Source organism: Desmodus rotundus, chromosome X (genome assembly GCF_022682495.2).
Source record: "Desmodus rotundus isolate HL8 chromosome X, HLdesRot8A.1, whole genome shotgun sequence".
Lineage (NCBI taxonomy): Eukaryota > Metazoa > Chordata > Mammalia > Chiroptera > Phyllostomidae > Desmodus > Desmodus rotundus.
This window is the reverse complement of record NC_071400.1, coordinates 19590092-19615601: the sequence shown is the minus strand read 5'-3', so window position 1 is coordinate 19615601 and position 25510 is coordinate 19590092. Positions and strand designations below refer to the sequence as shown.

At 37.2% G+C, this 25510-nt stretch overlaps 1 protein-coding gene and 1 pseudogene across 1 annotated transcript in view; one reads left to right on the top strand and one right to left on the bottom strand.

Moving 5' to 3' along the window:
- FRMD7 (FERM domain containing 7) overlaps positions 1–2763 on the bottom strand; it is a 45214-nt gene extending 42451 nt beyond the window's left edge. Inside the window, exon 1 of the mRNA XM_024567159.4 lies at positions 2542–2763. Within this exon, the coding sequence (XP_024422927.1) occupies positions 2542–2598 (57 nt within the window). The 5' untranslated portion in view covers positions 2599–2763. The remainder of the gene's footprint in view (positions 1–2541) is intronic.
- An 11404-nt stretch (positions 2764–14167) lies between these two features.
- Positions 14168–14761, top strand: LOC112310569 (oxaloacetate tautomerase FAHD1, mitochondrial-like; annotated as a pseudogene).
- Positions 14762–25510: the final 10749 nt, after the last annotated feature.

The following is a 25510-nucleotide window of genomic DNA, read 5'->3' as shown; positions in this document are numbered from 1 at the left end:
CAGTTCTTGTGGAGTGATGACAAATCAGACTTCTGAGTCTGTAGGCCTGTGCCAGATCTTGGGCACCAGCAAATTCACCACATTGCTACTGGGGTAGAATAAAGGATTCTGGATGCCAATTAGCCTTACCCAAAAGAGATTATTCTATCTGACATGTGTCCTTTTCATATTTCTATGACTGTACTATCTGTAAAATCAATACCAATGCCTAAGACTCCATTATTTCTCCACATGCAGCCAACTAGTTCTTAAAATCTTATCGTAAAAAAACAGTTCTCCCTGGGACTGATCCATGCCTCTTGAGATTTCAGTCAATTTTGTTATCAAAAGCCCTTCCAGTGGGCTTTGATAATGGAGAGAATCTTTAGCAGCTAAGCCCCTTCCTTAGCTGCTAAAGGTTCTCTCCATTATGGTTGCAAGCATTCCTTCATCCTTTTTAAGATATTAGTATTAATAAAAGACAAAATGTTTTAGTTGCCTTTTAATCTTTTGAATCAGTGAAAAGATTCATGCCATGTTCTCCCTGACCTCTACGAACCATTTATTTTTCACATAGCTCCTCAGGACACACCAGTCATCAAAGGCTGACTAGATGCCAAATTCTGTGCCCTTTGAGAGCAACAGAAAATAAATAATGTGCCTGAGCAATATTACAGGACTGGAAGGCTATTAACAGATAGATCTTCTGGATAAAAGTGTACATTGAATAGTAGGGAGAGTTCTGGATTGGAAGCCCCAGCTCTGCAATAATATGCTGTGTAGTCCTGCACAAGTTCCCTGAGCCCTATATCTTAGTTTGCAAAATAAGAAAAGATTAATCTTTTTCTTACCTTCATTCACAGGGTGGAATGGAGAATCAAATGAACTAATGGATATGAAAATGTTAAAGTGTTATTCATTTGTAACTCACTTTTATCTTCCTCCTCCTCCTCCTCATCATCATTGTCATCATCGTCAAAGAGAGGAGATTCTGTCAGATAACTGGCTGCTAACTTAAGGTTTCATTCCCCTCGGTAGAAAACTGCTCATGGCACTACAGTTAGTGCCATTGCCACTCAGTAACACCATGATTGCTACTTACAGAGTATCCATCCACAGAGCAAAAGGAATCAAATGCTGTGACACCCGAATTGCTGGGTATCAAATCTCTCTTATTATCTTCCCAAGGAACACAATGTGTTGCAGCTGGAAGGAAACAATCTGATTTGAAGCCAAATCATGCTGGCTTCAAGTTGCTAGAATCCGCTCCTCAAAAGGAAAATTTTGTGAAGCTATTGTACTGTACCCCTTCATTTAATTGGATCTGAATTTGAACTCCACATTCAAAAAGCTCTTCTGTCAGTTTTCGTCAAAGACTTCTTTTTGATTTCCTTGAAATATCTATTAAAAAGTTAGCCTAAAGCAGTGTCTTTTGAATGCCCAGCTCACTAATTCAGGTTCTGGAGCACTGAGTGTACACCACCAGCCTGCAAATGGATAAACTACTCAAAAGACATTTTCTACTCCTTAAATATAGTTCCAAGAAAGAATAAGAAATGTCCCATACCTCTAATGGAAGCTATTTGTTACAAAAACAAATTATTCAGGTCCATGGAAATAGAAATGCCTTTTGCAAATAAAAGTGAAAGGAAGACACAACAAAATAGCATCTGAACCCATGAAGTCATCACCCACAAGCACACGATTCAAATAAAAATGAAACACTCATTTGAAAAATGGGTTACCCACACACCCAACAGCAGTTGTTAGTTTTTGTATAAAATAAAACAACCAGCATTTTGTATAAATTTAAAAGATAATGAACTTTTTTGTTTTTGGTATTAGCCATGGTAGAGAAAATTGCATTTTTTGTTCTAATAAAATGGTAGATTTCAAAATGCTCATGCATAGCATCTGACATAAAAATGTATGTATCTTATGATATTGGAAGATAAGCCCTTTCATGAAAAGATCAGGTATAATTGTTCACAATCATCTTGTAACTAAGAATGATATTAAGAACCCTGAGCTACAAGTACTAAATCAAACTAAATAGTCTCTTATTTTTCTCTTTCATACTTGTATTTACTTCCTGAAGTTCTTATTATAACTGCATAATTCTATCTCCACCCCAACCCCCACAGATTTTCTTCAGAAAAAGAAGGTAGCTTTTCCCTTCTCTTTTCCCTCAGAACCAGTTTCTTCCCATAAATGTTCATGAGGTGAAACTCATAGCCAAATTATTTCAATGAGCAATAATACCTTTTTGATAGGACAACTAAGTTATTGCTATTTTGTCTTTTTACAAATATTTAGCAAATTTTTAAAATGTGCTTTAGTTGTCCCTTGAGAAATGAGAACCTGTTCTAGAACAAAAGTTAATAGAAAAACATGAGTTACATTGTGATATTAAATACAGATTTTTTTTCCCAAAGCTAAAAACCACAGTCATCCGTCATTCAGTCCTAACGAAGACATGACATTGCTGGCTAATGGGCTATCCACAAATGACCATTATTGAATGAATAATAAAGGAATAATAGCAATGTAATTTCCACTTACATCAACCACAAAAATCTTCTGGGAATCATCCAAAAACTGCACTTTTAAATGCAGCATTCTCGGAGAGGCTGTTGGGCTGGGAGCAGGCTCACAGTGCTGTGGGTGCTGTGACAGGAAGGGGACTTTCTCAAGGAATCACTCTCAGCTGGATGCACGGCACTCTGGTCCCCCTACCCCAACACCCACCCAAACACCCCACCCTCAGCAGGGCACACTTCTGTTCGCTTGAATTGATGCACACCAAGGGTGTTTGTGCTGCCAAATGCCGGTGATCAATTGCATCTGGGAAGTCTCCTATTTGGTCAATATCAAATCCAACTGGACTCTCTAATCCTCTCAAACTCAGTGTCCTTCTTCAAAGAAAAATGAAAAGAAAGAAAGCATTTGCAACCCCTGTGGATTTTCTTTATTTCAAAAGAGCACAATTTGAAAACCTTAGGTGAAGCCTCAAGAAATAAAGAATAGTCATTTTCAAAAGAAAAAGGACTAGAATTAGTTTCATATTGTATTAGAAATTTCATGGCTGAACTAGGAAGCTTTATATATAATGATATTAATTGTTTTTGAATTTACATAATTTGGGAATGAAAACTTTATAAAAAGGAACCTATAGAAAAGCCTCACTTCTACTCCTGCCCCCCTTGATTCTGTGTCCCCATTGTAACTCATCATTAATCAATTTTATTACTTTTTTTGTCATTGTTATTTAGCCTTCAGTGTTTCTTTATGTAGGTACTGTACAAGCATATATAAATATATTTCTCATATGCAGGTAGCATACTATTACACTGCTTTCTACCATCCTTTTCTTACTTACATATCATGTGATCTCTCTTTAGCTGTGCATGGTAAGCTTCCTCATTTCTTTTTTACAAATGCATAATTTTGCACTATGTCAGTAATGCATAGTTTACTCAAATAGTCCCCTGTTGGTGGACTTAGGTTGTTTCCAACACTTCACTGTTATAAACAATGTTGGGATGAATATCTTTGGATGTACATCATTTTATATGTGTACAAGTATAGCTGTATGACAGATTTCCAGAAGCAGAATCTCGTCAAAGGTAATGTATTGTTCATTTTGATAGCTATTTCTAAATTTCCTTCCATAATGGTCGTTATGGGTTGAATTGTGTCCTCCAAAACTCTTGTGTTGAAGTTCTAACTCCTATATACACAGAATGTGACTGTGTTTGGAGATAAGGCCTATAAAAGAGGTAACTATGTTGAAATTAAGTCATGAGTACAGGCTCTAATCCATTCTAACTAGTGTTTTTATGAGTAGAGTAGATTAGAAAGCAGAGGTATGGAAGACACAGGGATGAAGGTTGTCACCTACAACCCAAGAAGAGAGTCCTCAATAGAGACCAATCCTGCTGGCCTCTTGATCTCAGACTTCTAGCTTTCATAATTGTGAGAAAATAAATTCTATTGTTTAAGCCACCCAATCTGTAGTACTTAGTTATGACTGACCCACCAAAGTAATACAAGTGCTGTGCCAATTTGTAGTCCCACCAACAATATATGAGAGTACTTATTTTCTCCAGGCTCAGTAACAGAGTGTGATGTCAAACTTGGATTTTTGCCAAATTGATAAGTGAGAAAAAGAATCTCAGTGTAGTTTTAAATTAGAATTATTTATATTACTAAAGAAGTTGAGAGTCTTTTCAGAAGTTTAAGGGTCGTTGGAATTTCTTTTTTTCTGAACTATTTGTTCATGAAATTTGATACCCCCTTTCAAAATATCAGTTATTGAACATCTTTTCATGTGCCTGTTGATCATCTATATGTCTTATTTGGAAAAATGTCTATTCAGATCTGCCATTTTCCAATCAGGTTGTTTGTTTTTTGTTGTGACTGTTGTTGAGTTGACTTAGTTCTTTATATGTTTTGGATATAATGCTTTATTGGATGTATGATTTACAAATATTTTCTCCCATTTAGTATGTTTCCTTTTCATTTTGATGATAAATTATTCTACTGTGCAGGAGATTTTTTTTTTGTATGATATAGTCCCCTTTGTTTACTTTTGGATTTTTCTTCCCTTGCCTTTGGAGTCACATCTATAACAATATTACTAATACAAATGTCAAGGAGCTTCCTATGTTTTTTTCTAGAGACTTAAGATTTTAGGTCTTACATTCAAGTCTTTAATACATTTTGAGTTAATTTTTGTGTATGGTAATACAAATCAAAATTGCAATGAGATATCACCTCACACTTGTTAGAATGGCTGTTTATAAAAACACAAGAAATAACAAGTGTTGAAGAGAATGTGTAGAAAAGGGAACCCACATATACTGTTGGTGGAAATGTAAATTGGTGCAAGTATGGAAAAGAGTATGAAAATCTCTAAAAAAAAAATAGCAAAATTTACCATATGATCCAGCTCTTCCTCTTCTGTGGATTCATCTGAAGAATATGAAAACACTAAACACAAATTTGAAAAGATATATACACCTCTGTGTTCATTGCAACATTTTTTACAATAGTCAAGATATAGAAACAACCTAAGTGTTCATCAATGGATGAATGGATAGAGAAGATGTCACACACACAATGGACTACTACACAGCCATAAAGAGAATTAAATCTTGCCATTTGCAACAACATGCATGGACCTTGAAAGTATTATTGTAAGTGAAATAAGTAACATCAAGGAAGGTAAATATCATATAATTTTACTTATATGTGTAATCTAAAAAAAAACAAATGAACAAACAAAACAAAACAAAAATCAATGCATAGATACAGAGAACAGATCGGTGGTTACCAGAAGGGAAGAGGTTTACAGATGGGTGAAAGAGGTAAAGAGGATAAATTGCATGATGATGGATAGTATCCAGATTTTGGGGGTGATCACTTTGTAGTGTATACAAATGTCAAATTATAATGTTGTACACCTGAGACATATAATAATAAACAAAAAATAAAATATTAGTCACTGTTCTTTCTCCTCAATCTAGGAATTCTTTAAATATTAGGGAAATTAGTCTCCTGTGATATGAGTTTCAAATATTTTCTCCCTTTTGTCATTTGTTTTTTGATTTGCTTATGATGCATTGTATGTTCTTGTATGCCATGAGAAGTTTTTGATTTTCATGTCGTGAAATTTGTCAATTATTTTAAATGGCCTCTGGATTTTGAGTCATAGTTAGAAAGATTTTTTATGATATCATGACTTATATTTAAGTACTTTATCCATTTTGAGTTTATTCTGGTGTATGGTATAAGTTGGTGGTTTAGTTTCATTTTTTTTTGCATGTACTAGTCCAGTTCTCCAAACACCATTTATTAAAGAGACTATTTTTACTGCATTTTATGCTTGTACCCCCTTTGACAAATATTCTTCTTTCTCAAGATTTCTGAGGTGATTTTGGGGTCTTTTTTGGTCCCATATAAATTTTTGCAGTATTTGTTCTAGATCTGTGAAACATGCCATTGGTGTTTTAATAGGAATTTCATTCAATCTATTGATTGCTTTGGGTAGTATGGACATTTTAATGATGTTAATTCTTCCAATCCATGTACAGGGTACATGCTTCCATTTATTTTTATCTTCTTCTACTTCTTTCTTCAGTGTTCTTTAGTTTTCCAAGTACAGGTCTTTTATCATTTTGGTTAAATTTATTCCTAGGTACATTTTTGTTGTTATATTAAATATGAATTATGATACCATAAAAATCCTACCAGCAAACAAAGCAGCAAAATTTCAGATATCCCACATAGCACTATTTTTACCAATATATCTCCTAGGGCAAGGGAAATAAAGAAAAAGATAAACAAGGTGACTCCATCAAATCAAAAAGCTTCTGTACAGCTAAAAAAAACAAAAAAGGAATTGACTGTATGGAAGGACATGTTTGCTAATGATACATTAAACACGCATTTAATCTACAAAACATATAAAGAACTCATATGACCCAACACCAGGAAGACAAACAATCCAATTAAAAAATGGGCAAAGGACCTGAACAGACACTTCTCCAAGGAAGATATGCAGATGGCCCACAGACATATGAAAAAATGCTCAACATCACTAGCCATCAGAGAGATGAAAATTAAAACCACAGTGAGATACAACCTCATACTTGTCAGAATGGCCATCATTAATAAATGAACAAACAAAAAGTGCTGGCGAGGCTGTGGAGAAAAGCGAACCATAGTGCACTGTTGGTGGGAATGCAGACTGGTGCAGCCACTGTGAAAAACGGTATGGCATTTCCTCCAAAAGCTAAAGATGAAACTGCTTTTTGACCCAGTGATTCCACTGTTAGGATTTTACCCCAAGAATCCCAAAACACCAATTCAAAAGAACCTATGCATAGCAGCACAATGTTCATAGCAGCACAATTTGCAATAGCCAAGTGCCGGAAACAGCCTAAGTGCCCATTAGTAGATGAGTGGATTAAAAAACTGGTACATTTACAGAATGAAATACTATGCAGCAGAAAGAAAAAAAGGAATTCCTACCTTTTTTGGGAATACGGATGGACTTGGAGACTATTATGCTAAGTGAAATAAGCCAGTCAGTGAAAGACAAATACCATATGATCTCATTTATAAGAGGAATCTAATGAAGAAAATAAACTAATGAGCAAACTAAAACCAGAGGCATAGAATTATGGAATAGACTGACAGCGGTAAGAAGGGAGGGAGGAGGTGGGGACTGACTGAAAGAAGGTGAAGGGATTAGTCAAGCAAAATATATGAAGGACCCATGGACATGGGTAATGGTGTGAGGATTAACTATGGAAGTTGGGGGGTGGGTTGCCTAGAGGGGTGAGAAGGGGGAAAGTTAGGACAACTGTAATAGCATAAACAGTAAAACATTAAAAAAGAAGTAAGTTAAAATGGACACTAATTCATTGTGACTGGTGTCCTTATAATAATAAAAAATTTGTACAGAGAGAGAGAGAGATGCCAAGAATGTATGCACACCGAAGAATGACAAGGTGAGGACACAGTGAGAGGGCAACCATCTGGAAACCAAGGAGAGAGGCCTTAGAATAAACAAAACCTGCCGACACCTTGATCTTTGATTTCTAACCTCCAGAACTGTGAGAAATAAATTTCTGTTTTTTATGCCAACCTTATCTGTGGTATTTTGCTATGGTAGCCCTCCCTCCCCTCATCCCATTAATTATTTTTCTCTATTATTATAGTAATTAGGGAGACATTGGTTAATAAAACTACATAGGTTTCAGGTGTACAGTTCTCTAATATATCATTTGTATATCGTATTGTGTTCAACACCCCAAGTCAAGTCTCCTCCCATCACCATTTATTACCTCATAACCTCTTCTACTTCCCCTCACTCCCCTTTCCCTCTAGTAATCACCATATTGTTGTCTGTATATGAGGGTGGGTTTTTTTGTGGTTTTTTTACTTAATCCCTTCAACTTTTTTAGCCAGCCACCCAACCCAGTCTCCTCTGACAGCTGTCAGTCTGTTCTCTGTAGCTATGAGTCTGTTTCTATTTCTTGGTTAGTTTATTTTGTCCATTAGATTCTACATACAAGTGAATTCCTATGGCACTTGTCTTTCTCTGACTGGCTTATTTCACTTAGCATAATACTCTTCACCATCAATCTTGTTGAAAAAGGTAAGATTTTCCTCTTTTTATTGCCAAATAGTATTATTTTAAAGAAAATCTTAGATATCATCTCATGTTACTCCCTTAATATGTTTAGTATTCATCTCTTTAAAATATGGGCATTTTCTTGTATAACTGTACAACCATTGTCACAACTAAAAAAATTATCTAACACATTCTATTTATCATGTCCAGTCCTAATTCAAATTTCCCCAATGATTTCCAATTCTTTTTCTACACTTAGTTGATTTTAATCAAAATCCAAAAAGTACACACATTGCATTTTGTTGTTACATTTATTATTTTTCTCTATGCCCTGACTGGTACGGGCATTGTCCTGCAAACCAAAGGGTTGCCAGTTCAATTCCTGGTGGGGGCACATACCCCTTGGCTGGGGTATGAGAAAGGGGGCTGATTAATGTTTCTTGTGCATATTGATGTTTCTTTCCCTCTCTTTCTCCCTCACTTCTCCTCTCTCTAAAAATAAATAAATAAAATCTTTTAAAAACACATGGCTGTATATGTCTTTTTAATTAGCGTTTTGTGTTTCTTTGGATAAATTCCCATATTGGTTCCTGGACCCTTCTTCATTTCTGGTTATAGCCTTTGTTTTAAAGTCTGTTATGTCTTGTGTAAATATGCTCCCACAGCTTTTTTGTTTTGCTTTGTTTTCTTTTTTTTTACTTTTTATTTATTTATTTATTTTTTAAATATATTTATTGATTATGCTATTACAGTTGTCCCATTTCCCCCCCCCACTCCACTCCATCCTGCCCACCCCCTCCCTCCCACATTCCCCCCCTATAGTTCATGTCCATGGGCCATACTTATAAGTTCTTTGACTTCTACATTTCCTACACTATTCTTACCCTCCCCCTGTCTATTTTCCACCTATCATCTATGCTACTTATTCTCTGTACCTTTCCCCCCCTCTCCCCCTCCAACTCCCCTATTGACAACCCTCCATGTGATCTCCATCTCTATGGTTCTGTTCCTGTTCTAGTTGTTTGCCTAGATTGCTCTTGTTTTTGTTTTAGGTGTGGTCGTTAATAACTGAGTTTGCTGTCATTTTTACTGTTCCTATTTTTGATCTTCTTTTTCTTAGGTAACTCCCTTTAACATTTCATATAATAAGGGCTTGGTGATGATGAACTTCTTTAACTTGACCTTATCTGAGAAGCACTTTATCTGCCCTTCCATTCTAAATGATAGCTTTGCTGGATACAGGAATCTTGGATGTAGGTCCTTGCGTTTAATCTTGGGTAATGTAATTATGATGTGCCTTGGTGTGTTCCTCCTTGGGTCCAGCTTCTTTGGGACTCTCTGAGCTTCCTGGACTTCCTGGAAGTCTATTTCCTTTGCCAGATGAGGGAAGTTCTCCTTCATTATTTGTTCAAATAAGTTTTCAATTTTTTGTTCTTCCTCTTCTCCTTCTGGCACCCCTATAATTCGGATGTTGGAACGTTTCGAGATGTCCTGGAGCCTCTCCTCATTTTTCCGAGTTCTTGTTTCTTCATTCTTTTCTGGTTGGATGTTTCTTTCTTCCATCTGGTCCACACCGTTGATTTGAGTCCCAGTTTCCTTCTCATCACTATTGGTTCCCTGTACATTTTCCTTTGTTTCTCTTAGCATAGGCTTCATTTTTTCATCTGGTTTTCGAATAGATTCAACCAATTCTGTGAGCATCTTGATAACCAGTGTTTTGAACTGTGCATCCGATAGGTTGGCTATCTCTTCCTCGCTTAGTTGTATTTTTTCTGGAGCTTTTAAGTGTTCTGTCATTTGGTCCATTTTTTTTTTTGTCTTGGCATGTCTGTTACTTTAAGGGGTGGAGCCTTAGGTGTTCACCGGGGCGGGGTAACACTGGTTGCTGTGCTGTGAGGCTGTACGTGGGGGAGGAGCCGAGAGGGAGCAATGGCGCCCGCCTCACTCTCCTCCGGATTTCAATCTTTCACACTGCCACCCACAATCAAACTGGGCCCCTCTGGTGCTGGTTCCCGAGTGGGTGGGCCTGTGCACACTCTAGGTTCCTGTGGGTCTCTCCAACAATCTCTCCCGTGAGGCTGGGAGTCTCTCCTGCTGCTGCCCCAACCCCCATGGGCGTTTTCAATTGGAGGTTTGAGGCTTTATTTCCCCCGAGCTGGAGCCCTGGGTTGCTTGGTCTGCTTCGGTCCCCGCATTTCGTCCGGTTAATCTATGCACGAATGTGGGGCTGCGGGGTGCTACCCACCGGTCTGCTTGCCCTGCTCTCCGCTACTCTGAGTCCGGCCCTCTCAGTTTATCTGTACGCAAATGTGGGGCCGCAGGGTCTGCTAGTGCTCGGACTGCCTGCGCCGCTCGTCCCACACTCCGCCAGTCTCAGTCCCGCCACAGCTACTCGAGTCCTCTCCACCCCGGTGGCTGTCTCCGCCCCTCCTACCGGTCTGGATGAATGTTTATTTTTTATTTCCTTGGTGTCGGACCCCCTTGCCGTTCGATTCTCTGTCAGTTCTGGTTGTGAGGGGAGGCGCAGGGTGTCTACCTACGCCACCATCTTGGTTCTCCGTTTTGCTTTTTCATTTTCATGAAATATCTTTTTCCTTCCTTTAGTTTCAGTCTGTACGTGCCTTATATCTGAAGTGAGCCTCATATACACAGCATATGTAAGGGGCTTATTTTTTTACCCATTTAGTCGTTGTATGTCTTTTGGTTGAAGCATTTGATGCATTTGCATTTAAAGTAATTGTTGATAGATATATGTTGATTGGCATTTTAATATTCATATTTTTATTTTTCCTTCTTCTTGAAGAAGAACTTTTAACATTTCATGTGATACTGGTTTGGTGGTGATGAACTCCATTAGGTTTTTCTTGTCTGGGAATATCTTTCTTTGTACTTAGATTCTAAATGATAGCTTGCTGGGTAAAGTAATCTTGGTTATAGGTCCTTGCTTTTCACCACTTTGAGTATGTCATGCCAATCCCTTCTGGGTTGAAAAAATTTCTGTTGAGAAATCAGCTGGATGTCTTATGGGAGCCTTGTAGGTAACTAACTGTCTCTCTTTGTGCTTTTAGTATTTTTGTCTTTAACCTTTGCCATTTTAATTATTATGTGTCTTGCTGTGGGCTTCTTTGGGTTCACGTTGTTTTTGACTCTGTGTTTTTTTCCTGGACTTGTATGTCTATTTTCTTCACCAGGTTAGGGAAGTTTTATGTCATTGTTTTTTCAAATAGGTTTTCAATTTCTTGCTCTGTCTCTTCTCTTTCTGGCACCCTTATGATGCAGATGTTGGAACACTTGAAGTTGTCCCAGAGGCTCCTTACACTATCCTCATTTTTTGGATTCTTTTTTTCTTTTTGCTGCTCTGATTGGGTATTTTCTGCTTCCTTATATTCCAAAACACTGTTCTGATTCTTTGCTTCACCTACACTGCTGTTGATTACCTGTAATTTATTCTTCATTTCAGTTAGTGTATCCTTCATTTCTGTTTGATTGTTTTTCTATGGTTTCTATGTCTTTATGCTGTTGAAGTTCTCTTTGAGCATCTTTATAATGCTTGTTTTCAACTCTGGTGGTTTGCTTTCCTCCATTTCATTCTCTTTCTGGAGATTTCTTCTGTTCTTTCATTTGAGACTTGTTTCTTTGTCTCCTCATTTTGGCTGCTTCCCTGTGTTTGTTTCTATGTATGAGGTAGAGCTTCTACATCTCCTGGACTTGATAGAATGGCCTTATGTAGTAGGTGCCCTATAGGGCACAAGGCATGCCTCCCTATCACCCAAGCTCTGCATTCTAGGTGTACCCCTTGTGTGCACTGTGTGCACCGTCCTGTTCTAGTTGATCTTTTATTTCCATTGGTATCAATGGAAAGGATTGACCCCCAGGATGATCAGCTGCAAGGACTGGCTTTGACTACAGCAGAGGAGCTTATGGACAGGAACTGACCCCGTGGGGTAGGACTCCCTTCAATGGTGCTTTGGTGCCTTTTAATTTCACCCCTTGAGTAGTGTCACTTGTGGAGGTAATTGGGTTTTAATCCAGCATGGTCTGAAGCTGACCACCAGGTGCACTGGCTCTGGGGTCTCCCAGGAGGTACAAAGTTAACCACTGTCTGTGCCCTTCCTGGGGCCACCTTACAAGAGCTACAGAGGAATCTGCTGATGGTTTCTACTTACGCTGGGCTTGGATGTGTCTTTGAGAGGCCAAGCTGTGAACCGAGGCTGCCTGTGGCTATTTCCAGGCCTGGGGCCATTTAGCAAGCATTATGTGATATTCAGTGGATATATGCTTTTTGTTTGAGAGACTTTATCAGAGTTCAAAGCTTGAGCCAAGAGAGGCTGTTCATATGGAAAAGCCACTGGAAAAGACTTGGGTGGGCCCACCATTTGGGTGGGGGGAAGATCTCAGAGAATCACCATGGCAAGGTGAACAGTGTTAGACAGGTTGATGGATGGAGACTTAGATATGGCATCCATCTGCTGGTTCTTTTGTTGGGGGGGGGTGGTCAACATAGGAATAATGGCCTCTGACAACATTTCTGTCTGGTAGAAAACTGCCTCTCCAGCCCTGGTCCTGAAGCCAGACAATTCAGTTCCTCTCATTATATTTCAGGAGCCATTGAAACTGCTTCTCCAACACTTGCTGTTTGTTGAATTATTGATGATAGCCATTCCTGACAGGTGTGAGGTGCATCTCATTTGGGTTTTAATTTGCATTTCTCTGATGATTAGTGACACTGAACATCTTTTCATATGTCTCTTTTCCATCTCTATGTGCTCTTTGGACAACTGTCTAATTAGGTGCTCTCCATTTTTTACTTGGAGTGTTAGGTCTTTTTTTTTTTTTTTTTTTTGGTGTTGAATTGTGTAAGTTCTTTATAAATTTTGTACATTAACTACCTATCAGATGTATCATTGGCTGATATGTTTTTCCATCACTAGGTTGTTTATTCATTTGGTTGATTTCTTTTGCTATACAAAAAAATGTTTAATTTTACATAGTTTCATTTGTTTATTTTTTCTTTTGTTTCCCTTGCCCAAGGAAATGTATTAGAAAAATATTACTAAAATAAATGTCCAAGGTTTTCCTGCCTATGTTTTTTTCTAGCATTTTCATGGTATCCAGTCTTACATTTAAGTCTTTAATCCATTTTCAGTTTATTCTTATATATGGTTTAAGAAGGTGGTCTAGTTTAATTTTTTGCACGTATTTATCCAATTTTTCCCACACCATTTATTGGATAGACTGTCTCTTCCCAATTGTATGTTCTTGCCTCCTTTGTCAAATATTAAGTGACCATATAGAAGTGGGTTTATTTCTGGGCTTTCTATTCTGTTCCATTGATCTATATATCCATTTTTATGCCAGTACCATACTGTTTTGATTACTATGGCATTGTAGTATAGTTCCATATCAGGTGGCACAATCTCTCCAACTGTGTTCTTCTTTCTCAAAGTTGCAGCTATTTGGGGTCTTTTGTGGTTCCATATAAATTTTTGGATTATTTGTTGTAGTTCTGTGAAATGCATCATTGGTATTTTGATAGGAATTACATTACCATAGAGTGCTTTGAGTAGTATGGACATTTAACAATGCTAATTCTTCCTATGCATGAGTACATATATATTTCCACTTATTTCTGTTGTCTTCAATTTCTTTCCTCAGTGTCTTATAATTTTCCAAGTACAGGTCTTTTACTTCCTGGGTTCAATTTATTCCTAGGTATTTTAATTTTTTATATAATTGTAAATGTGATTGATTTCTTAGTTTCCTTTTCTGACAGTTCATTATTGGTGTATAAAATACAAACAATTTCTAAATATTTATTTTGTATTCTGCTACTTTACTGAATTTATTTATCTTGATAACATACTGAACTTTCTTAAATGTTTGTCGTATTTGTGCATTCGATTCTTGTGTTTTCAGGTATCAAACAAGTATATTATTTGTGAATATAAATGTTTTTATCTCTTTCTTTCCAATTTTATAATGCTAATTTATTTTTGTTCAATTGGGTTAGCTAATACTTTCAGTGAAATGTTAAACAGAATAAGAGCCATGGCAACTTCCAAATGGCTGTCCCAGTTCTGAAAGTGGAGGAAGAATATTGTTGGCATAGGCTGGAACTACACAGTCCACTCAAGGGGGATGGAAAGTGCAGTGCCAAGCAAACCTGTCCTTTTCCAGAAGCCATCCACCATCTATGCCCCAAGGGTTGCCCATCCTCATGCCCACCTGCAATTGCAACCAGCACCAAGAGTTGAAATGGTATAATTATGGGCAAGACCTCCTACTCTTTCCAGGAAGCTATGTCCATGTACTACATGGCCTACTATGCCGTGTGCTAGGCATGATGGCCAGAGATGTGCAGAGTGAGTTCAAGAAGAAGGGCTGCCCTAGACTCCAGTGAAATGTTTCACAGCCAAAGAGATATCCTTGATCCTCACAACCTGAAGCTCTGGTTTAAGGTCAATGGCAAACTCAGACAGGAGCATGAGACATCCTCCATGATTTTTTCCATATCATCAGCTACATTTCTAAGATAATGACCTTGGAGAAGGAGATATCTCTGGGAATCCAAAAGGAGTTGGACCCATTAAAGAAACGATATCCAGGTGGCATACCCAGAGTCATCAATATGAGGTTTAAGTTGAAAAGCGCCCTAACGTCTAATGAGTTACAGGATACACGGTAACAAGAGAGAGCAAGCAAAGGTTATTTAACGTGACCAACTTTTAATAAGGAACCAATTTTTTTAAATGATGTATTTGATTTACGGTGCCTCAACTCAAGGAAGGTGGCCCCTCCAAGGAAAACATCTAGAAATGCTGGTCTCGAAATGGAAACAAGAAACAATGTATTTTAGGAAACAACCAGAATAAAATATTTCTGATCCTTCTAAAGAGAAGAATTTATTATACCAATGTTCAGAAAATTTCCTTCACTTTCCTAAAACTGGACTGGATAGGACATTTCAGTGGGTCATTTTGAGATCAATATTTCAAGACTTAAAATCTGCAAGTAAATTTGAAAAACATGTTATAACTCTGAGTTTCCCAAATTTTCTTTATTATGATACTCACCTGAAGATATCCATAAAGATAAAAAAATATGTTAAATAATAGTGGCAATAGTGGACATCCTTTTCTTTCTCCTGACTTTAGTGGGAATGTTTCAAGTTTTTCACCATTAAGTACAATACTTGTTTTTGAAGGAGACTTTTTTTTATTCTTTGTGTATCTTTTTTTTTTTTTTGCTTTTTTTCATTGTTGTTCAAGTACAGTTGTCTCCATTTCCCCCCCACCACTCTTCCCTAACCCACCCACCCTTACCTCCCACCCTCATTTTTAAAAGTACATTTAAACCTGATTGGGCAAGAAGCCCAAAACACCACACTTTGTCTATATTGAACCAGCTTATTCTATGTTACTAAATAACTAGGCTGGTAAAGCTGTCATCTGAAGAGCAAGAGTGCATGCATTTACTAACATTTTGATAGCTCGCAGCATAGTCTCCACAACAACTTCAAGTGGAGAGGCAGCTGTGAGGATGGTAGGAAAAAAACCAGTAACTTTGATGACCAAAAAATATTTAAAAAGTTACCATAATAGTGACCTGAAGAAGGGTCACTCCAGCTCCCTATGCCTCAGTTTTCTAAGCTATAAAGTGACAATTCTAATTCATAGAACTGTGTGAGAAATAAAGGATTTGGACATTTGAAATTATATATTTCAATGCCTGGCACACAGTAGGGGCACAATAAATGTTTGTTCAGTAGGTGAATATTAAGGAAAGAAATATGAATTAATCACTTTTGCTGAAGTTTGAAATGGTAAATGAAGAATGAGTTCTAGCCCTGGCCAGGTGCTCAGTTGGTTAGAGCATTGTCTTCATATGCTAAGGTTGCACATTTGATCCCCAGTCTGGGCACGTACAAGAATCAACAAATGAATTTATAAATATGTGGAACAACAAATCCCCACCCTTGCTCTCTCGCTCTCTTGCTCGCTTGCTCTCACTCTCTCACAAATCAATAAATACATTTTTTTTTTATAAAGAATGACTTCTCTCTTTTCCTTTCTCTCTTCCCACCTTCACTTTATTCCTTCAGCTATTACTGGCAAAATGTTACTAATAGACTATGATCCAAAACAGGAAACTCTCCTAAAGGAAGTTTTCATTTTCTACTTTGAAGTAAAAATCCAAAGTTGAGCTCACCCTTGGAAAAATTATTTTGGCTAGTCTGTCTTCACTTAGTCCCTCCACACTTTGGGATGTGAAGAGGAAGAGCTGGGCAGTAGGCCAGAATAACAGCAAAAGGAGATTGGGGAATGGATTCCAGGGTTTGTGAGCTAGGATAGAAAAATAAGAGTATATACTGCATAGCTTTTACCATTATCACTTTAAAATAAAATAAACCTAAACCAAAATAAAAAGCACCATACAACTGTTTTTCCTAAGGCCCAAAAAGTATCTGCGGCATGACTTGAGGGATGGAAGTTAAGAATTCTGACCAAAATTATGGTATTTCATCATTAGTGCCTTATTTCTTTATGGTTAAAGACTGTTCTTTTTCAGGGGTCTTTTGTTTTATCCCCAGCTTTATTGGAATATAATTGACATATAACTTTATTAAGTTTAAGGAGTACAACATGATAATTTGATACACTTATATACTGTAAAATGATTACATCAGTAAGGTTAGTTAACAGTTCCATTACCTCACATAATTACCATTTATTTTTTTGTGGGGAGAACATTAAAATCTATGCTCAGAAACTTTCAAGTATATAATACAGTGTTGTTAACTATAAACATAATTTATACATTAGATCCACAAAACTTATTAATCTCATCACTGGACGTTTGCACAATTTGACCAACATTTCCTCACTTTGCCCTCCACTCCCCAGTGCCTCACAATCACCATTCTATTCTGTTTCAGTGAGTTTGGCTTTTTTATATTCTACATATAAGTGATATCATACAGTATTTGTCTTTCTCTGTTTGACTTATTTCACTTAGCGTAATGCCTTCAAGGTCCATCCATGTTGTCACAAATGGAAGTATTTTCTTCTTTATCATGGCTTAATAATATTCCCCCGTGTATGTGCCACATCTTCTTTAGCCATTCATTTGTAAACTGACACTTAGGTTGTTTCCATATCTTGAATATTGTGAATAATGCTGCAATGAACATGTGAGTACAGTATCGCTTAGAGATCTCAATTTCATTACCTTGATGAATAGTAATATTGAGCAACTTTTCATATACTTGTTGGCCATTTGTATATCTTCTTTAGAAATAAATATACTCAGTTCCTCTGTTCATTTTTTAAACAGATTGTGTGTGTGTATTTTCTGTTGAGTTGTATGAGTTCCTTAAATATTTTGGATATTAACCCCTTATCAGATATACGATTTTTAAAAGTTTTATTTTATTCCATAGGTTGATTTTTCATTTTTTTAATTGTGCATTTTCTTGTGCAGTTGTGTTTTAGTTTGATGTAGTCCCACTTTTTTATTTTTGTTTTTGTTGTTTGTGCTTTTGGTGTTATATCAAATAAAAACACTGTAAAGACCAATGTCAAGGAGATCTTTTCCTATGTTTTCTTCTAGGAGTCTTAGTGTTTCAGGTCTTATGTTGAATTATTTAATCCATTTTGAGTTCATTTTGTGAGTGGCATAAGATAGGGGTTAATTTTATTCTTCTGCATGTGATTATCCAATTTTCTTAATGCCATTTATTAAAGAGACTAACCTTTCCCCATTGAGTATTCTTTTTTTTAAAGATTTCATTTATTTATTTTTAGAGAGAGGGGAGGGGAGGGAGAAAGAGAGGGAAAGAAATATCAGTGTGTGGTTGCCTTTCACATGGCCCCCACTGGGGACCCACCCCACAACCCAGGCATGTAGCCTGACTGAAAATCAAACCGGCGACCCTTTGGTTCACAGCCTGCGCTCAATCCACTGAGCTACACCAGCCAGGCCCATTGAGCATTCTTGATTCCCTTATCCAACACTAGTGGACTGCATAGGCAAGGGGCTATTTCTGGGCAACTGATTCTGTACAATTGTTATATTTGTCCAATTTGATGCCAGTACCACATGGTTTTTACTGCTATAGGTTTGTAGTATTGTTTGAAATCAAGAAGTGTAATGCATTCTGTTTTGTACTTCCTTCTAAAAATTACTATATTTATTTGGGGTCTTTTGTATTTCCATATAAACTTTAGGATTGTTTTCTATATCTGTGAAAAATGCCATTGTGTTTTTAATAGGAATTGCATTGAATCTATAAATGGTTTTGGGCGGTATGGACATTTTTATCATTTTTTAAATTAATGTTCGAATACAGTTGTCTCCATTTTCCCACCATCACTTTCCCCTGCTCCACCCACCCCTACCTCCCACCCTCAATCTAACTCACCTTTGGCTTTGTCCATGGGTCCTTTATACATGTTCCTTGATGACCCTTCCCCTTCTTTCCCCCATTATACGCTCTCCCCTCCCCTCTGATTACTGTCAGTTTGTTCTTAATTTCAATGTCTCTGGTTATAGTTTGCTTGCTTGTCTGTTTTGTTAATTAGGTTCCACTTATAGGTGAGATCATATAGTATTTGTCTTTCACCACCTGGCTTACTTCACTTAGCATAATGCTCTCCAGTTTTATCCACGCTGTTGCAAAGGGTAGGAGCTCCTTCTTTCTTTCTGCTGTGTAGTATTCCATTGTGTAAATGTACCACAGTTTTTTGATCCAGTATGGACATTTTAACAATATTAATTCTCCTAATCTGTGAACATGGCATATATTTCCATTTATTTGTGTACTCTTCAATGTTTTACAGTTTTCAGTATCCAGATCATTCACTTCCTTAGTTAAATTTATGTAAGTCTTTTGTATTTTGATGCTATTGTAGATGTGATTATTTTCTTTATTTCTTTTTCAGATATTTCAGTGTTATTAACTATCCATATAACCATTTATATAAATGCAACTGCTTTCTGTGTGTTGACTTTGTATTCTTTAAGTCTACTGAATTTATTGATTAGTTCTGTTCAGTTAATATATTTGTACTCACAGGTAGTTGTCAAAATAACTCAAGAAAGTAAACATGACTACCCTTGGTAGGGCAAGGGCCCTCCCATGACCATCCTTCCTGCTTTCCTCTTTAAAGATGAGTTCTACGTAAGACTACCTCTCTGTATCTGCATAGAATCAACTCTCTAGAAGTGAGCCTTTGTCCCTGCTTAGAGCTGAAGAAACTGCCAATCTTTCTAGCCTAGTCTTTCTTTCTGGGCATGTTAATCTCAAAAAGTAGTAATAATAACTACTTATTACTTAGTAGTAAGTAGTAATAGTAGTACTAATAACTACTACTTGATATGTAGTAGTAATAATAACTACTACATATCAAGCTTATCCCATATTCAGAGGTTTGAATGTGTTATCATATTTTATCCTAAAAACAGACTCCTTATGTAGAAATTCCAAATATCATTCCAATTTTATAGATGAAGAAATGGAGGTCCAGAAAATAAACAAGTATCAGCAAATACTAGTGATGGGATTTTAAGTCAGGTCAAACATTAATGACTTCATGTTCAACTCTTAACTACTACTCACACTGACTCTCATTTTTTACCTATGTCTCAGAGCACTTAAGAATCCTGGTTTTTCTCCCTGTTTGTACATCAGGATCTCATCACTTAAAACATGTTAGATTCTAACATTCTTCCCTGATCAAATGTCTGAATTTCCTTAGTATTCATTCTTGATCTTTGCCTTGGGACTACTATATAAAACAGTTTATCTTTAAATAATTGTTCTAAGATTTCTGGGGAAATGAGCTTTTGTTGAATGTTCATTATGAGTCAGGAACTTTGCTAATCAATGAGCTGATCAACTAGGTTAATTTGCCCATGACCCATGATGTGGGTACTATTTTGGTCAGGTAAGGAATGAAAATAATTTTGCCGATGGAAAAACTGAGGATCAGGAAGGTCTTAAACAAAAGATCACCCAAGCAATAACTGACAAACATAATGTCTGGGGCCTGTTAACTTCTAAGTTTGAATTTGTTATTTGTCCATCAAGCTGCCTACTAACTTTATTTTTCCACATCTCAAATCTGACTTGTTGGCTACTGAGGAAGTTGTTTGCTTAATTGTGGCACATATTTGTGTTTCATCAGGTGCTCAGTCTGATTTTTGCAAGCTGTGTCATTTGTCCAGAGGTTATTGAGAAAGTGGGAAAGTAGTGACAATGCCAAAGTCACTTTGTCTGGTATCTTTTAGCCCCCTGCACAGCCAATCTCCCATTTCATACCTAACTTTTCTGGAGAAGAATACAAAGAGAAATGACAAGGTAAGTGTGTGACAGGGGAGAGCATGAATCTTCTCCCAGGTAGAAGTTCTTATTCTTACACCAACAACATATCACTCAATTTTCCTGCAGGATTTTAGTTAGGTAAAAGAAGCTAAGGTTCTCTTGGGTGTGTATTATGTGCCAGTCTTCTTATGCTATTTCTCCATTATGAATTAAAAAATATCTGTTGAGCCCTGTTAATGTAAGGCATTGTTATAGACATTGGAGATGAAATAGTGAACAAAACAGGCAAAATACCTGATGTTCTAAAGCTTATACTGTAGTGAAAAGCAAAAAGAATCTTACTTTTTTCCCCTTTAGCACCACCCCTAGCTCCAACTCCCGCATCTTTGCTTTTATTTATTTAACAAATCGGGGTTCCCCAGTGAGAATTTATTTCATAAAAAGGATCTTGCTGCCTAGGAAATAAATGACGTTTGGGAAAGACCATTCCAAACATATCAGATGATTAGATCTAATGTAGATTCTTAATTTAAACATGATTCTGTGGGTCTTAAAAAAACCTTTTGTTTAAAACTAAACATGATTTTTTCACAAAACATCATTCTAAATATGAATCTGTTCTAATTAATGGCCTTTGACTCAGCAAGGCAGAGATTTAAACACTTTTATTGTCAAAACTGCAATAAAACCCCAAATAAATTAAAAAATTATTTAATATATTTTTAAATGATCACATGAGGATTAATTACAGGACATTGCTATCTTATTTAAATTTCATTGCAACTGCATAAAGTAGACGCTGTGATCATCTTATTTTGCATGTAAACTAAAACTTGGACAGATCTAGTGAGTGGTGGTAGGGAGCAGAAGTAGCAGGGCTTACATGAAGATATGTCTGTGTTTCATCCACACAGGCCATATGTGACACAGCTGGAACTTGAATCCAAGTCTGCTTAACTACAAAGCCCAGACATTTTCTACTTGAGCAGATACTCACTCTTAGTTCTAAACATGCCTGTGTTTCTGCTTCTTACACTGATACTAATGAAAGACAGTGTCCAAGAGACTTCATTAATGCTTTGGTTAGAAAGAGGAAGAGGAATGTGGCTCCACAGGGCTTCCCAAGACGTCATTTGACCTGAGGCCCTCTGCATTGACCAGGTCAAGGAGGGTTTGCATTTGAAAGAAGGCAGTCTTGCTTCCTGTCACATTCCAGGGATTGAATTTCAATCAGCTATGAAAGAAAGGACAAAATTTAGTTATTTCCACTCCTTGAAGGATTTCTGTGATCCTTGCAAAGGCAATCCAGTTTTGTGGAAATACAGTGAAACTCTTTTAAGAAAAGGGGCAGGCAGGGGTGGGGGTGGTGCACACTGTGCTTCTGAGAAAAGTCAACCAAGCACTATGTATCTAGCTGAATGTGTTCCAGGATTTCAGTTTCAAAGCATGAAGCATTGTACATATTTCCTTATTTGCCCCTCAACTCTGGCTTCCTCAAATACCAGTCCCCAGTGTCGTGTACCGCTAAAATATTCAGCAAGTTGTAGATGTCCTCAATTGGCAGAATGCAGCCAGATCTTTGAGAGCAGATACAGCGAAATCCATCAGATGGTGATGTTTCCAAACAAGGTGATGGGGAGCATGATTTGGAGCTGCCTGGGAGGTCTGAAATGTTTAGTGATGCCAAACTAAAAGAATGCTTAACATGTTTCTCAAAAGTCAAAGGGCATCTCTAAAAGACATAAAGATGATGGGTCTGTGCAGAGGGAAAAAACAACTTGAGTAGGTTGCTTGGGTTCAAGAATCAATCATCCATTCTCTAAACAAGGAACTCGTTAGCCTGCAGGGGATGAAGCCATGCTCCTGGAGGGCTCTCAGTACCTTATGTTTATAGAAAGAGATACATGACTGAAAATTAGGGCTGATGTCAGACATTTCAGCAAGAAAGCAACGTCTAATGTCTGTCCTAAAATCAGCATAGATGAGGCCCCGTGTCCCACATGACCTATATCGGTGTTTGGCAAACTTTCAGAAAGGGCAGGCCGCAGCTTTATTTAGTCCCTCTAATTTAAGGTTGTGCATGCCAGGAATACATTTGAGCAATTGAGGTCTCTTGACTCAACCCTTCATACATGTACAGCAAATGTGATTTCTTAAGTGTTCAAGGCCATCTTAAAATTCAGCTACAAAGACGATTTGGCTACTTTTGTGATTCTCTGACTTGACTTTTCCTTGACTTTTTCCTTTTCTTCCTGTATCTTTACCGGTAATCTGCGATGACAAAATGTAGCCCCCGGCAGTCATCTTCTTCTTGGCTTATGCCATTTCAGTCTGCATTTTCAGGGGCATTAGGGGATTTGTTTCCAAAGGGCAAGTCACTGGTATTCTCTTTCCCTGACCTTCTCTCATAACTGTGGAGTACATATAGTCCTTCCCTATAAGCAGCCTCAGTTCCTACTAAGAATGTTGTCCAGCAGGCTGAGCACCCTAGACCTATTAGAGACTATCAAAGTATCCTGGGTTCACTCACACTCTTTGTCTTAGCCTTCTTCCCCAGGCTAATTTACACATTCTACATACCACTGATTAAATGCCACTGCTGCAGTGGAGATGCCTTGCTTGATTACCTGTGCTAGAGTAGATTTCCGTCTTAAACAAGTTCATAAGTCCCTTTGTAGCACTAATAACAACTCTAAATTAAAATTATTTAAATATGGTTTAATGTGCATCCTCTATACTAGACTAAGATCCATGAGGACAGGGGAAGTATTTATTTTGTTCACCATGATATCTCTAGTAGACAATAAAGTTAATCATATAATATTAACCAATAAGAAGCACTTACATGTGTCAGATATTTTTCTATGTGCTTAGGTGTGTACTATATGTATATTAATTCATTTAAATCTCACAACAATCCTATAAGGTATGCACTATTATTATCACAGTTTGAGAATTGAGGAAATTGAAGCATGGAGACATTAAGTAGCTTGCCTAAGGTCACATAGCTAAGAAGTGATAGGGCTGAGATTTGAACTCAAGTAATAAGGATTCAGAGTCCATGTTTGTAACCATTACATTCCAGTGCCTCTCCATGAAACTAATACATAAATGGAAATGAGGGGAATTAAATGATGTACCTCTAACATATTCCCCAGATGTAATCAAAAGTATTGTTCTTCTTGAACCTCAGAATTGGCCTTTTGTATTCAGCACTACTAAGAAATGATAATTAAGCTACAAAAAGATATCAATAATTTGCAAACACATATTAGTAAGTGAATAAGCCAATCTGAAAAGGCTATATATTGTCTGATTCCAAAAATATGACATTTTGGAAAAAGAAAAGCTACAGAGACAGTGAGAAGATCAGTGGTTGCCAGAGGTTCTAGGGTAGGAAGGGGTGAATAAGTGGAGCACGAGATTTTTAGGGGAGTGAAATTATTCCATATAATACCATAATAGTAGACATATGACATTATCCATTTATCAAAACGCATAGAACTATATAACAAAGAGTGAACCCTAATATGAAATATGGACTTCAGTTAATAGTAAAGTATCAGTATTGATTCATCAATTGTAACAAATTTACCACATTAATGCAAGGGGTTCATAAGAGGGAAAACTGTGGGGAGTGGAGTGGTGGGGAACTAGAGAAAGTAAATGCTATCTGCTCAATTTTTCTAAAACTTAAAACTGCCCTATACATAAGTATGTCAATAAAAAAGAAAGACAAATGAAAAGGCCATGCAATCTCCCTAAAATTTTTCTTCCCCTTACATATTTTGTGGTTGTTGCTATTTATTATCCCTACCAGGATAATACCCCAACTAAAAAATCTGGATTTAATTTGGAAACACCCAAAATAAAGACATAAACTTTGATTTCGAGCAAAACTGTAAGAATTATGGACCAAAGTAACTCAAATCTCCAAGAACAAAGATCATCTAAAAATTCTTGGAATGGTACCTAGACTTTCACCACTCAATTCTTTTATGAAGTAGCCAGAGGTTACAGTCTGAATGGGATCTTTACAGTAACACCTTTTTTAAGGGCTTATTATTTTGACTGGAAGCTTGCTCATGAAGCAATGATATTCTTCCATATTTGTTCACTGTATTTGTTCAGTGTTAGTTTTGAATGTCCTCCCCAAGCCATTCTTCTCCACTTATTTCTGGGTTATTTAAAACAACAAAAATTAATTATCTCTTAGTTCTGAAGGCCAGAAATCTAAAATCAAAACATCAGCAGAGCCTTACTCCCTCTGAGACTCTGGGAAGAATCCTTCCTTGATTCTTCTTACCTTCTGATGGTAGCCATAACCCTTGGTGTTCCTTGGATTAAAGCTACATCACCTAATCTTTGCCTCTATCATCACATTGTCCCTATGTATCTTTCTGGGTTTCTTCTCCTCTTATAAGGACACCAGTCACATTGTATTAATGGTCCACTCTACTCTACTATGATTTCATCTTAACTTGATTACATCTGCAACAACCTTATTTCTAGATGAGGTCACATTCTGAGATACTGGGAGTTAGAACTTTGACATATCAGTTTGGGGGACACAGTTCAACCCATAACACTAACAGAAGAATGAGGTCAACTTGTGGATAAATTTTGGCCACTGCTATGTAGTAAGGCCTTCTCAAAAATGATATATTCTACTTAGAATATCTTTGGATTCTAGATAGACTGACAGTCTGACTCTCCCTACCATGTCCAGTATGCTTCCTCACACAGCAGTCTGAAAATTCATTCAGGGATTCTATCTAGGCCAGGAGGTCTGCAGAAGCTTTTCTTTTCAGTCTCACTGGGCAGGACTGTATAGTTTCTTGAAACCATCAAGCCTGCCAGCTCATACTGCAAAGGTAAAACCACCCAGAAACAGGCCTCTAGCCCCATAAATTGTTCACAGTCTGATTTTTGAAGGTCCTGCCCTAGCCATTATCCTTCACCTATTTCTGATTCTTTCAGCTTCTGATCTCATGATTTCCCCCACTGATTATAATTTTGTTTGTCCTGTGGATGTCATACTCAGCACCATTTCTCTGGCTTCAACC